This window comes from Diabrotica virgifera, chromosome 1 (assembly GCF_917563875.1).
Source record: "Diabrotica virgifera virgifera chromosome 1, PGI_DIABVI_V3a".
NCBI lineage: Eukaryota > Metazoa > Arthropoda > Insecta > Coleoptera > Chrysomelidae > Diabrotica > Diabrotica virgifera.
In genome coordinates, this window is record NC_065443.1 from 74670119 (window position 1) to 74686291 (window position 16173).

At 32.1% G+C, this 16173-nt stretch overlaps 1 protein-coding gene across 1 annotated transcript in view; it reads right to left on the reverse strand.

Annotated features, from left to right (window-relative positions):
- Positions 1-16173, reverse strand: part of LOC126891024 (104 kDa microneme/rhoptry antigen-like) — a 41428-nt gene that overhangs the window by 15643 nt on the left and 9612 nt on the right. Inside the window, exon 3 of the mRNA XM_050660206.1 lies at positions 8816-8968. Coding sequence (XP_050516163.1) covers positions 8816-8968 — 153 coding nt within the window. The remainder of the gene's footprint in view (positions 1-8815; positions 8969-16173) is intronic.

Genomic DNA, 16173 nt, shown 5'->3' on the forward strand with positions numbered 1-16173 from the left:
AATATTCCTCAAAATGTTTGGTCACGCGTGCACATAGATTTTGCCGAAACACGAAAAACTAATTTTCTTATAATTTTGGATGCTTTGTCTAAATGGGTGGAAGTTTGTCCAATGTCTTCAATCACCTCAATGGCTACTATTGCTAAACTTCGGGAGTGTTTTGCTCGTTATGGTTTACCAGAAGTACTTGTCAGTGATAACGGCCCGCAGCTAACATCGCAAGAATTTAAACATTTTACTTTAATTATTGGTATTAAACATATAACAATACCTCCTTTTTCAGCACATTGCAACGGTGCTGCTGAAAATAGCGTTAAGACAGTTAAATATTTTTTGTTAAAAGATATTGATCAAAAAAATATTAATTTATCATTGTCTAAATTTTTATTAACATATAGGAACACAGTGCACTTGTCGACAGGTAATTCTCCCGCTAAGATATTTTTTGGAAGGGCGTTGCGAACGCGTTTAGATTTAATTAAACCTGATGATTTACAAAAACAACAATCAAACCCAGTTGATTTAACACAAATTAGATGTAACTTGATGCAAGCGCAAGAAAATAATAAAAAATATTATAGGGGGAGGAGACAAGTAGAGTTTGTAGTGGGGGATGTCGTTTTAGTTAAAGATTATAGGAACACCAAGGTGTCCTGGTTCAAAGCAAAGATTTTACTAATTTTAGGTAGAAGAGCATATTTGGTAAATCCGTTAGGTAGTAAACTTACGTGGAAAAGACATTGTAACCAAATTAAAATAGTTTTTAATAATAATTTAGAAGGTATTACATTTGCTGAGACCATGTACGATAGTTCAGGGGAAATTGATATTCAAAATAATGAGGACAATGTTATCCAAACCGCTAAAAACTCAACAGGAAATCTAAGTGGGGAGCCTCAGGTAGACTCTGAAAATATTGTCCAAGAGACAGGCATCCCACATAGACGTCCAATAAGAGTTAAAAAAGAACCAGAACATTTTGGATTCGAAATGTAATAGAAGCTTTAGTTTTATTTGAAGCTTTCTCGATTTAGTCATAAGTAGAGTTTTAGGGTGGGGTGATGTAATGTATTACCATATGTAATTATAAGCCCCACTCGCGACGCTCATGTGTAGTTATTAGATTATATTTTAGTTAATTATACAGGTAAATAATCACCCAGTCGAGTTTAGTATGTAGACGAATGTTACTTTTGGGCTTACTAGTGTTTTTGTACGAGATATTACACTGATGATGCTCTCTTTAGAGCGAAAACGTTCTGTTTTTTAATGTAGCCCTTTATTGGGGTTTTCAAATAAATATACCTTTTACAGAAAAGATTTTTTCTTCAATTTTTATAATTAATGGTATACAGCTAGCTACAGGAAATGTTTTCCTTATGGATTTAATATCAGAGGTTTTGGTTATCGAAGTCCATACAACTCAAAAAATTTGTCATGTGCCTGACCGGGTCAAATTCATGGGAATATCTTATTTCTCTGGACTAAAGATCATGCATATGATATCAGTACACTTATTACCTTCAGCAAACAAATTAAATTAAATATTATTTGTACCTAACATTAATAAAATATTTTAACAATACAACTTCCCATTTCAAATAAATCGGAAGTTGTATCACTATGTAGATATTCTATGCATAAAATGTTTGGTGAAGACAATTTCGGATTAACAGTTTGGATTATATTATTGATAACTTTTTTAATAAAATATAATTTTACAATTATTTTCAAATTATTATTTTTGCAAAGGCGATGCGATGGTTAAAAATATTAAAATATTTTGCATGGCAAAGCAAGCCAGGCCCAATTCTCGATCAATCATAATATTATATTATGCAACGAGTATTTAATGATTGTTATTATAATGCGAGTATGAGTTATGATACGAGCATCATAATGGCAATTAAATACGAGTGGTATACATGATATGATCATTCACAACAACGAAAATATATTCAAATTTATTTATTTTGTAACAAAAGCAAATTAAATAGTTTTTGATACATTTATATTTTGAATATTAAAATTATTAAAATGAATTTTAGGTTAAATTTTCAATAACCCTATAGCCTTCAGAAATTTTCTTAAAAAGGTTTTATCTTGAAATTTGTCAGTTTGTTTAAATATTGTGAACTATCACTTGACTTGACATTGCTCATTGCTCATATGTCACCTTCTATACAAAACATATCTCCCGATTCTATTGGTTAAAAATCTGTAAGAATCCAAATCGAGAAATCTGTATGAAGCCCATTATGATACAAGTATGGAAATTATAATTGATATATTCAAGTATGAGAGGAGAAAGACAAGAGTAGGTAAGTAATTTTTTTTGTAAAGATAACTTGATCATATTCTTTAATAAGTATATCGATAACATTAATGAACAGCAACAAATTCTAATGGCGCATCCGCATTGGTAAAAATTTGCGTCGAACAAGCTGCTCGTCGGACATATTTGCGTGCTCGAAGTAAATTGTGCTAGTGTGGACGTGTTCGTCGCATAAATCGGACGCAACAATTTTCGACGCACACAACGCACACGCTCCATCGGTTATCGTTTTCGAGCGTAGATCAAATGATTTGAGCACCGCACCCTCACTGGTAAAAATTTGCGACGCAATTTGTTGCGACGCAAATTCTTGCGACGAACCATTAGTTCAATACGCACGAAATTTTACCAATGGAGACGCGCCATAAGCAACAAATAAGGATAGAAATGTTTAAAAAACGCTAGATTGAAGGTTTTGCTTCACTTTTTGTTGATAGACGAAAAAAGCGAACATCGACTATATTTTGACCCTAAATTGTTAATAACTAAAATCTTCTTCTTCTTCTTCGTCTTCTTTTTGTATAGACATGACTCTGTCTGTTTTTTTAATGTGCCTCTGATCTGCAGTCTTCCCACTGATCATCTTCCTATTGGGGAACCGTCTCTCGCTGTCCTGACTACTCTATTTGTTGTTATTCGGCTTATGTGGTCATTCCATTCTATTCTTATGTTTCTTACCCAGTTATTAATGTTATCCACCTTGCATCTCCGTCGTATATTTGTACTTTTCTAGCTCTGTCCCATAGAGTCTTACCATCGATTTTTCGAAGGGTTTTCATCTCCGCTGTTTCGAGCAATCTTTTTGTCCTCTCTGTGTCGGGTCGTGTTTCTGCCACGTATTTCATTATTGGTCTGATGACTGTTTTGTAAATTCTGCCTTTCATTTCTTATTCAGGCATTACATAGTGTCATTCAGGCAACCTGCGGCTCTGTTTGCTCTATTCACTTGATCTTCCACTTCTGTTTCGAGCCTTCCGTAGCTAGATAGTGTGATGCCTAGGTATTTAAACTCCATCACTTGTTCTATTATCTGACCTTCCAGCTCCAATTTACATCTTATTCGATCTGCTGTTATAATCATGCATTTAGTCTTTTTTGGGGAAATTAACATGTTAAATTTTGTGGCGGTTATGTTAAATTGGTGCAGCATACGTTGTAAATCATCTTCACTTTGAGAGATTAGTATTGCACCTTCTGCATAGCAGATTATTTTAAGTTGTTTTTCTCCCATTTGGTATCCTTTTTAAGTTCTTACTTTTTTTATTATTTCGTCCATGATCAGGTTGAACAGTAAAGGACTCAAGGAATCTCCCTGTCTTATCCCATTGCCGGCTTCAATTGGGTCAGTTAGTTCATCTTCCACTTTTACTTTTACTGTGTTGTTGTGGTAGATGTTTTCGATCGTTTTAATTATTCCTAGAGGTAGGCTCTCTCAAGTATAACAAATGGATAACGTTCTTTAATTTGACTTTCTAGTCATTTTAACTTAAGGTCCATGGACTAAATATTACTTATTTATTTTAACAAAAATTGTGGATTATAAAGAAAATAAATATTGTATTTATAGTGCAATTGTCTAGCTAGAATGGCTAGACACTTGCATAATATGTCGTGAATAATTAGTATTCATTAAGTCAAAGATATCTAATTTTCACAACGTGAACTATGAAGACATTTGGTCACAGCTAGAATGCCAAGATAAGGACCATTTCCAAAGTTTTTCTGTAAAGGATTCTACTCAAAAACAAATACACAACGGAAAAACGATTAACAGAAACATTATTATTTTAAGTATTGAAATTATTTTTCTTTTTTCTTCAAATTCACTAAAAATAGATGAATCATAAACACACGTAATAATCACAAAATCATAATGTGTTGATGATAACCTGTTTTAAAAACCACTAAAGCTTTATTTTTACTCGAAGATAATATTTCTTATCAGTATAGAGTTTTGAATTTACTCTTTCGTATTAGTTTCGTAATTAATAACGTTTATATTGCTACAAAAACTGTTAGCTATAATAATGCTATAATCGAAGCAGTTATTTTCTCATAGCTGCCAATAGTCTAGGTCTCTGAAGACTTAATTGCTCACTTGTTAAGTCATTCACGTTATTTATATTTGTATTTATATATGTCACTTAGTTCTGTCAAACCAAAAAAATTAGAAGAAGAATAAGGCTGGCATGTGTATCATTCGGAAGGCTGTCCTAATAAAGGACAAAAATATCACCAATACCCAAAGAAAAATATATTAAATTAATGTATATCTACTCCCTGTACTCAAAACCTGGACGTTTACAAAGGAAGATATGGAAAAAATAGCAACGACAAAAGATCCGTGGAGTGACAAATGCTAAACATCAAACTAGTAGACAGGAAAACATATGAATCCGCAACAAAAAATTTAGCGACGTCTCAGTACAAGTAGCAAAACATAAATGAAAATTCCCTGGTCATACTCTCAACTCAAAAAGACGAGAAATAGACCATGGCGCATTTGTAAAAATATTAGTAAATTTTGATGTTGAAAGGTGACTCAAATTTTTTTTTGTAGAAAAAGGTCCGGAACATTGTTTAAATAATCAAAATGTCAAATAATGAAGGAAAAATTCGATTTTTTTCTTCGTTTTTTAATTATAACTTTAAAAGTATTCATTTCCGAGAAAAGTTATACTGACATAAAAGTTGCGTAATTAAACTTCCTATAATATAGAATTGGTTAAAACTTTAACACCCTTGTTGCAAAATAGCAATAATTGTGAAAAAATCATACAAAAACAAATATTCGCATTTTACGTTTTTGAACCATTTATGCTACACTTAGGACCTTCATATTTTATCCAGAAAAACTTTATGATACAGTAAAACAATAGTGCAAATTTCGTTAAGATCGGTTTAATAGATTTTGCAAAATAAATTTTGCAATATAGCTTTCGCAATAAAGTTCATTTTTTCAAAATCTTACAAGATTTAAAATAAAGCAGATAGCAAGTTGAATTTTTTTTGCTTATAGAAGTGTACTGTACATTTCATTTGAATTTTACAAAACCAAAAGCGATAACTACCACGGCGTCAGGAATTTTTTTAAATAAACATTAATTATTGGTGCTACGTGCAGGATAGCGGATAGTTTGCTCTGATTGGGCATTCCAATGACCTTTGATAATGATTGGTACATTTTAATATTTGAGCCGTTGAAACCCAGAGTGGTCTAAGTCAAAAATTTCATTTTACGTTTAGGTCATGAATTTTATTCCGTTCTATTTTGCTAAAAAATTTGAAAAATATTAGTGGATCCACCCACTCACAGACGAAGCTACTGTAATATATTTCAATATTATGTAATAATAATATATTATAAAAAATGATAATATATCAAGAGAGCGCGTCAAATAAAATTCTTGACTTAGACCACTCTGGTTTTCAACGGCTCATTTATTACATTTTGATATAAATAAATAAATTTGTTTATTTCAAAATAAAAACACATACTCTATCCTTTGAAATAACACTTTTTTTAGCAAACACTTTCTTTGTTCATATATTTTAACTTAGAGAATAAAAAATTATTATTTTTAAACATATGCAATTGTTTAAACATCATTTCACAAACAATAATCAAAATTAGTTTGATTTTTGTGGAATTAAAATATTAAAATACAACAAAATATAGAGTAAGAAAATAATATATTAGATAAATATTGGAAGAAATTTTGGTGGAAATCAACTTGTGTGAATCGAACACAGCTGTCCTGCGCGTAGCACCAAAAATTAATGTTTATTTAAAAAAATTCCTGACGCCGTGATAATTAATCGATTTTAATTTTGCGAATTGCAAATGAAAGGTACAGTACACTTCTATAAGGAAGAAAAATTCAACTTGCTATCTGCTTTATTTTCAGTCCTGCAACATGTTAAAAACATGAATTTTTTTTGAGAAATCTGGATTGCAAAATTAATTTTGCAAAATCTATTAAACCAATCTTAATGAAATTTACATGTGTTGTTTTACTATATCATAATGTTTTTCTGGGTAAGATATGAAGGTCCTAAGTGTAGCATAAATGGTTGAAAAACGTAAAATGCGAATACTTTTTTTTTCATCCTTTTTCCGCAATTATTGCTATTTTGCAACAAGGGTGAAAATTTTTAAAATTTTTAAAGAACCATATATTGTGGAAAATTTAATTACGCAACTTTTATGTCAGTACAACTTTTCTCAGAAATGAATAGTTTTAAAGTTATAATCAAAAAACCAATAAAAAAAATCGAATTTTTCCTTCATATTTTGACATTTTGATTATTTAAACAATATTCCGGACCATTTTGAGTGGGAGGATAACTCAAATATTATTATTTGAGTTATTTTCAAGCAACTTCTGCAAAAAAAATTGAATCACCTCTCAACGTCCATCTCAAAACAGATGCGCCCTGGACTAAAATGATGAGCCGAAAACACGCTAGCAAAAAAGGATGTAGACTCTCTCTTATAGAAATGCATGGAAGAACGAACGCCATGCTTATATCTGAATATGGATGTTTGGGGCTATTTAGATAGACAAATAGAGTTCTGTTATTCAAAACGATGCTCCTCACACTATTATTATAGAGTAATATGTTATCTAGATGAAGAATATCGTGGTAGATGTATTGGACGACGAGGTTCGATAGAATGTCCAGTATTGTCCAGGTCGGTCACCGGACCTTACACCATTAGAGTTTTTTCTGTGGGGGTACCTACTTGGAATCTAAGATTTACGCTACAGCACCCGACAGTATTGACATTTCGAAATAACGAAATCATCATTCTCTCTTTGCCTTATCCATATGCGGGGTCGGCTTCCCTAATTGCATTTCTCCACACAATTCTATCTTGGGTCATATCAATGTTAATCCCCTTTACCAACATGTCCTGTCTTATCGTCTCCCCCCAGGTCTTCTTTGGTCTTCCTCTCTACTCCTTCCAGGAATCTTCACTTCAGCTATTCTTCGTATTGGGTGATTAACGTCTCGACGTTGAACATGACCAAACCATCTTAACCTATGCTCTCTTATTTGGCATCAATTGCTGCCACACCTAGACTTCCCCTAATATACTCATTTCTAATTTTATCCTTCTTTTCGAAATAACGAAATGTTGAAGAATATAGGGTAATTTCTGCCCCCGACACATTTGCGATGCACAAATGCGTAATTTTAATTTAAGTATTTATTTAATTTATTCATCAAAATCAGCTTAAACCCAAACAAAATTAGTATGATTGAATCATTATCATCCAACCAATTCACGTCCACTGTTGGACATAGGTCTCCCCCAATTGTTTCCACACTTCACGGTTTTGTGCTGATTATTGCCAGTTTTTACTAATCCGCCTGATATCATCCGTATTAACAAGCTGATGTTTCTCGGTCGGAAGCTATATGAAACAATTCCTCGGCCTGTCCATTGTCTAATGTTACGCAGCCATAGTTGTTTTCTTCCAACCCAGCGTTTTCCTTCGATTTTGCCCTGAATGATTAACCGGTGTAACCGGTATTTAGGTCCTCTCATTATATGACCGAAGTATTGAACCTTTCTCATTTTTATGACGTTGATCAATTCTCGCTCTTTGTCTCTCTGCATGGTCTCTAGCACACGTTCGTTAGATATGTGTAATGTCCACGGGATTCTGAGCATGCGGCGGTAACACCACAACTGGAACGCTTATAATTTGCTGAGATTCTAAAGATTGGTACACTGCTCCTACATAATATGCCTCTTAGCGCTCCGTAGGCTGTCAAAGCAAGAGTTAATCTTCTTTTCTTTATTTATTTTAAACAGAAGATTTCTGATTGAATAGATATGTTCAATAAATTGTGCCATAAGGTCCCATTTAAAATTTTAAGTCACAGAAGCTCTGTAACGTCATCTATCAATATAACGTCACATTTTATGACTAATTGAGAAGCCTACGTCTGTTAATTTCCTCACTCCAATTTCACTATTATATAAGTATAACCGTTCAAAAAATATGAGGACGTAGTGGACTTTTGGATAGCACTGTATAAAACACTTAATACTTTCTCTAGGTTGAGGATGTGATAAAATACATACCTCAGAAATGAGAAGAGCTAGAATAAGATAGTTCTTGAGCACATGCCTAAAGCAATACAAGCAACAATGTATCATCAATGTATGATCAAAAACCAGAAGAAATATCATATCACAAATGAGATCAAATAATGTAGAAAATAATCTCGTGCTTAACGAGAGAATGGCATTGCCGGGTCCAAAAAGAGCGTATTTTAGAAGTCAAGGGATCTACAAGGGTCGTAGAGCTCTGATATATTACTTGTATATTTTCTCAAATATTTAAACAAATACTAATATTTTTACATAATTTTTAACTTTCTATACCTAATTTAGTATAATAAATTAATTCTAATCGAAAATTGAGCCTCTGCATTTTTTTTTTTTTTTTCGAGAAACCCTACCATTCTTCTTGAGTAATTTTTATCAAAGGGACATTTGGATTGAAACATTCATCATCTTCATCCTCCATTGTGTAATCTGTATAGCCTTGTCGATGTTTATTTTTCTTCTTTTTGTTAACAATTTTCATTGTGGTTCCATATTTTGTTTTTGAGCTATAAGAAATAAATTATAAATACAAAGCGTGAGTTTTAAGCTTTTTGAATTTATATGTCCGTAGAAATAAAAAATTATTTAAGAATAAAAAAGTTATCAAATATCTTGTTTCTGCTACTAAAGAACATTTTAGTTTTTTCTGTAGCCATTTGAAACTAACTTATACCAAGATGAAACCAATGCATCATTTATCAAACTAATTACGCCAGGGAAATAAGGCAAAAATATACCATGTTCGGGACACTTGAGCAACCAGGTTGCAAATGAGTTTTTTGGGTACTATATACCTAATACATTATAAATACAAAAATGTCCGTCATGGTTCGGACGAGAAATTTAGTTATTAACAAATAAGGGTCAAAAATAGCAGTTTTTTCGTTTAAATCGCTACAGGTAAAAATGGGGTAATTATATATCTTATTTATAATATACTTCTTTTAATAGATTAGCCAAGGTTTTAAATGGCAGCTTTTTAATTCTTTTTCGATCTTTTGTTGCTTCGAAAATTGCAAAATAAAACTAAAATATCGAAAATAAAAAAATTGCTATAACTTTGGCGAAAATGAATTTAAGACTTTCATGTTGCACAAAAGTTGAGTCAAACAGTCCACATAATGCAAAAAAAATTAAGACAATTCGTCAATTAGTTTAAATTTTATTCAATTTGTTTAACCCGAAGAGCTTTTTTTCGCAATATTATTGTTCAGAAAATCTTAGTGATATAGCAATTCTATGGAAACCACATGAAAGAAAGATAGTCATATTGTTAAGGTGTTTAAAAAAATCATTAAAAAGTTATTTTTATCACTTCGAATACATTTTACTAAAATAGAGGCCTTTTTGGGCTTATAAACAATTTGATTAACTTTGTTAATATTGACTATAGGCTAAAACTACAAAAGGATTTAAAACAAGTTGAAAATGCGAGCATTATCATAACGAAAACTTTGTATATTTACGTATTTTAATTCATAATATGGAAAATTGCTATTATGAAAAGTAGGTTAGAATTAATAATTATGTTTTAATGTGCAATTATATCATTATAATTTAAATGTTATGAACTATAAAGGTAGTTTACTCTTGATCGAATTTCATATTTTTTATATACCTCGTATAAAATTAATAAAATTTTATATATGATGGTTGCATCATAAATCTTAGAACATGAAGAGCTTTTTATGAAGAATAACTTTTCTTCGTCAAATTAAAAATAAAAGAGTTATAAATGAAAAGGTTGTTAGTATCCGTAATTTGAGAAAAATCTTCAAATATTTTTTTCCATTAGAAGGATGTAATTGCACATATGAGACCATATTTTTTTATACCAAACAATATTATTTCATATACTGTCGGTTCGCTAAACTCAGACACAATTGGCTAGTGATTTTAGTCAATAATTTTGCCAATTCGACAAAAAAATAATTTCTAAATAGTTAATAATTACTAAATATTTAGTAATTTTGCCAATTTCGGCAAAATTCTCAAAAAACAAAAAAAATACCTACTAAAATCACTAACCAGTTGTGTCGAGTTTAGCGAACCGACTAGGTATATTTTAATTTCATATTTCGTAGCAAATGGAACAGTCCATTTATCATAAAGGGGAGGGCGTACGGGTGTAAACCTTTTTAGAGCTGTTAATAACTTATTGCTTTTAAAATATTATACTCAAATTGTATTTTTGAACATCTTATTTATTTTATATAATAATTAAATTCACTATCAAATGTCATTGATGTTTTATTAATACTTAATTTAAAATTTAGTTTGACATTCACGAAGTGTCAAACTCAAATGTAAATAACAAATAACCTACAGTCGGAAAAATGAAAGAATACCCATGAACGAACATATAAAACAAGCTGTATTTTCCTGTCACCGTGTCACAAAGAAAATTGTCCAGTGCAAGTACATGTAACAATAATTATTACATGTACTTACGCTGGCCAATTGTTTGTGTGACACCGTGACAGGAAAATACAGTGTGTTTTATATGTTCGTTCATGGGTATTCTTTCATTTTTCCTACTGTATGTTATGTTTAACAAATCGAGATTTAAAAAAGTAGCCTACTTCCTAATCAACCATTTGAGCTGACGTTTAGTGCGTCTGTAGGAGATAACCGGATTGTGACGTCACATTTTAGAGTTTGAGGTCGATTATCTCGAAGACGGTTAGAGGTATCGAAATGCCGTTTTCAGATTTGGATTCAGAAGGCAAAACTACATAAGAATCCATCGATACACTTGCTCTAAGTATTGCAGGAGCGGTGACGCAATAACACACAGACTTTTGCAAATTTATAAACGAAAAGTTTTCGTTGAAAATTGGTATTTTTACACGAATTTTCAAAAAAAAATTTCTCCTAGGTTAATTACGGTCAAAGTTAGCCACGTTTTTTAATTAATTGACGACTACTTTGTTTATAAAAATTAAGCAACCTAACTAGAGCCATTTTGAAGTTGAAGGTATATAGTTTATGTGTAAAAGTTTTAGTAAATTTTAAACCTCAACAGAGTGGTTAATAAAGCTTTAAAAATGAAGGCCTAACGTAATCGATTCGTGGTCGGTAGAGGGGAATTATTAAAATCCATGACCCTATTCCGCGAATATACGACTGTGTTGGATTATTTCGACAACGAATATTTTATTGTGCAAAATATGAAGAACGAAAATAAATTGCAAATTACATTGCTGTTTATTGGAATAATTATTAGAGCCATTTACTTTCGTACTTCTTATGTTGCACACTGAAATATTCGTCATCGCGATAATCCAAAACATACGCATGTTGGTGGAATGAACCATATATAAAAGTAACTGAATTAAGTAATAAAAGTGGCTAACTTTGACCCTAATTAACCAAGACAAAAAGTTTTTTTTTTGAAAATTCGTGTAAAAATAATAAAAAATGTTTATTAAAATAGTAAAAATTCGTGTAAAAATTTGAAATCCCAAAGTAGATTAATTTACTCTACAGTCAATACAGTCAATATTAACAAAGCTATTCAAATTGTTTATAAGCCAAAAATCATTATATTTTAGTAAATTGTTTTCGGAGTGACAAAAACGAGTATTTAATGATTTTTTTCAATACTTTGAAAATATAACTATTCTTCTTTCATGCGGTTTCCACAGAATTCCAATGTGATTATTATTTTCTGAACAATAACATTGCGAAAAAAAACTTTTTGCGATAAAAAAATTAAATAAAATTTAAACTAATTCAAGAATCGTCTTAAAATTTTTGGTGCATTATAAGAACTGCTTAACTCAACTTTTCATGTAATATGAAGGTCTTAAGCTGAAACGAATGAAATGTTTGACGAAATGTCCCTGATCATATTCTGAAAGCAAAAGTACCTATTTGGGCAAGTACTTGGAAAGTACTATCTACCTTTTATTTGTAAAATTCAACAGCAATGGAGAATACAAATATAAACATAGAAATCATAAAAATAGTTAAAACATTTTATAACAACACGACCACGAAAATTAAACAAGGAAACAAACTCACTGAAGGGTTTTTGATAAATAAAAGGCTCAAACAAGGATGCTGCCTCTCTCCAACATTTTTAAAATATATTTGGAACAAGCTCTGAAAAATTGGAAACGAAAATGCAAGAACATGGGACTCACATTGAATGACCATACAATATTATATACTCTTTGTTTCGCAGACGACCAAATACTAATAGCAGAAGACTAGGATGATATATGTTACATGACAAGAAAGCTAATAGAGGAATACAGGAAATGGAGGCTAGAGATCATAATGGGAAAAACCAAATATATGAATATTGGTGGGACTTGATACTAGACGGAGGAGAAACAATCAGCAAATGTAAAAATCACGAATGATGGAACACTGTACAGAACCATTAAAAAACGAAATATTCAGGGCAGGAAAGGAATTACGCTTCTAAACTCAGTACTCTGGAACAAGAAGATAAACAAGCAAAACAAGAAAAAGATCTAAAACGCCGTAGTGAAAATCATTATAACATACAACTGCGAAGTATGGCCTATGAAGGAAAAATCAAAACAAATGTTAGAGGTCACGAAAAGAACATGTTACCAATGAACGTATACGAGAAATAATGAAGGTCACACATATAATAAATGACGAAATCAACGAAATACAACTAAGATGAGATAAGGCAGTTTTTGTTTTTATTTGATTCAGAGTTGTACCACCATCTCCAGACAGCTATTTCTGCCTCTCAGGCGTGATCAATGGAAGTATGTAGTCACAACTCTAAATCAAACACTAACAGATTGCCTTATTTAAGGTAAATTACCGCGAATGCAATAATTCCGCCTTTGAGACGCAAATCAGCGACATCTCTCGTAAAAATATGAAGACGAAAAGTCTCAGATATAAAGTTTACTACAATTACTTTACTTACTTACTTAATCCAGAACTCGTCTACCTTTCGGTGTGAGTTATTACGGAGTCAGGTTCTCCGTCGTTTTCTTCCACATTTCCTTCCATTTCCTTCTATCCATGGCCAATGTTTTTGTTTCCTCCCATTTTATTCCTCTTTTGTCTGCCGCTTTCCTCACTTCTTCTGTCCACGTCTTTCTTGGTCTTCCTCTCTTCTTTCTTCCCATATCTCTCGCTTCATATATTTGTCTTACCATTTTCTCTTCTCCTCTTCTCAGTACATGTCCGAGCCATCTAAGTTGTCCTTGTTCGATTGTTGTTGTAACTGGGTGTATTTTCAGATTTTCTCTAAAGGTTTGATTTCTAATTTTATAGAAAAGAAAATAATCGTTTTCGTTTTGATTCAATTCGAGTCTCTTGCCATCCTCTGACTCCGTGTTTCGGGGTCTCTACCCCTCATCAAAGAGGCTATGCAAGTAGACTGAATTGAATCAACTCGAAACGAAGAACTGCATATATTAAAATATCTGCATCAGAGTGTGGTTAGACTGTCCTCTAACGGGGAATGACAAAATGAATAAAAATAAATTTCGACCACGAGTCAGGATTCTGTTAACCGAGATACGATAGTACCAAGCGGCGCCGCTAGGAGGAGCACTCCAACAATGCGTCTCAGAATACTTTAACGAAACGTGGTCATTTTAATATATGCAGTTCTTCTTCGTTTCGAGTTGATTCAATTCAGTCTACTTGCATAGCCTCTTTGATAAAGGGCAGAGACCCCGAAACACGGTGTCAGAGGATGGCAAGAGACTCGAATTGAATCAAAACGAAAACGATTATTTTCTTTTCTTTTTCATACCTTACTCGGTTTAGAGTACAAAATGACCACGTTTCGTTAAAGTATTCTGAGACGCATTGTTGGAGTGCTCCTCCTAGCGGCGCCGCTTGGTACTATCGTATCTCGGTTAACAGAATCCTGACTCGTGGTCGAAATTTATTTTTATTCATTTTGTCATTCCCCGTTAGAGGACAGTCTAACCACACTCTGCTTCAGATATTTTAATATATGCAGTTCTTCTTCGTTTCGAGTTGATTCAATTCAGTCTACTTGTATAGCCTCTTTGATAAGGGGTAGAGACCCCGAAACACGGTGTCAGAGGATGGCAAGAAACTCGAATTGAATCAAAACGAAAACGATTATTTTCTTTTCTTTTTCATACCTTACTCGGTTTAGTGTACAAAATGACCACGTTTCGTTAAAGTATTCTGAGACGCATTGTTGGAGTGCTCCTCCTAGCGGCGCCGCTTGGTACTATCGTATCTCGGTTAACAGAATCCTGACTCGTGGTCGAAATTTATTTTTATTCATTTTCTAATTTTATCTTTCCTTGTTTTCCCCTCTATTGTTCTCAAAAATCTCATTTCTGTGCTTATTATTCTATTCTTTTGCCTTTTTGTTAATGACCAAAATTCACAGGCATAGGTTAGATTGGGTTTCACAATCTTTTTTACTATTGCCGTTTTTATATACTTAGGTATTTCTTTCTTTTTTAAAAGGTTACTCTTAATAATATTGTACAGCTTACCAGCCTTTGCAATTCTTTCATTTATCTCATCTTCTAATTTTCCATCCCGGCTTATGATTACAACCAAATACTTATATATGTCTACCTGTTCAAGTTGCTTGCCATCTACTTTTATTTCATGTTTTCCTTTTTGTCTTCCAATTATCATTGTTTTTGATTTTTCTTTGTTTATTTTCATGTTTCTGATTTTTAGCTCTTCATACAATATATTTATACTTTATTGTAATCGTTTTTCTGACTCCCCAATGATCACCAGGTTTTCTGCGTAGCATAGTGCTGTTATTTGTATCATTCTCAACTTCCAATATTCTATATTATATTTTCTCCATTTGTGTTTGCATTCTATTATTACGTCATCTAGTACTAGGTTAAAGAGTAGTGAGTTCATGACACAACCCTGTTTTAATCCAATGTTGCTGTCGAATACTTTTGATTTTTCATTTCTTTCTTGTCCTTGCATAGCTTTTCGTTTTTTCGTATAAACTCTGGATGCATCCTATTAGATCTTGTTCAATTTTTCTCTTCTCTAGTATTTTCCAAATATATTCGCTTTTAATTCTGTCGAAAGCTTTTTCCATATCTATGAAACATACATGTATTTCTTTTTCTCCTTTAAGAGCTATTTCTATTATTTGTCTAATTAAACAATTAAAATAACTGAAATAAAAATAATAAACAATATTTTAAATTAAAGACTTTCTTTAAGAAACTGCTTTCTGGTTGCATTCCGTATCGCCGACTTTATAAGCACGGAGATGACGAATATAGAAGAAAGCAGAAAGGACATGGTCACGTATCTACTTTTTTTTCGTCTAAGAAAAGGACCGAAGCAAGTTTCTTAACGAAAAGTCTTCAAACGAAAACTTCAAACAAAAGTCAAACAAAACTTCAAAGACTTCAAACAAAAAGTCTTTCCTAACGAAAAGATTCAAAAAATATTGTTTATTATTTTTATTTCAGGTATTTTTATTGTTTAATTGTAGTAAACTTTGTATCTGAGACTTTTCGTCTTCCTCTTTTTACAACTAAGATGGTTTGGTCACGTACAAAGAATTCATGAGGACAGAATCCCAAAACAAGTACAAAACTGGAAACCGCAAGGTAGAAGAAGAAGAGGTAGACCGAGGAAAAGTTGGCAGGCAGGAATAAACAAAGTCATGGATGAAAGAGATCTGCAAGTAGATCAATGTGTGGATAGAGAGGAATGGTGAACGGGTATCGGAAGA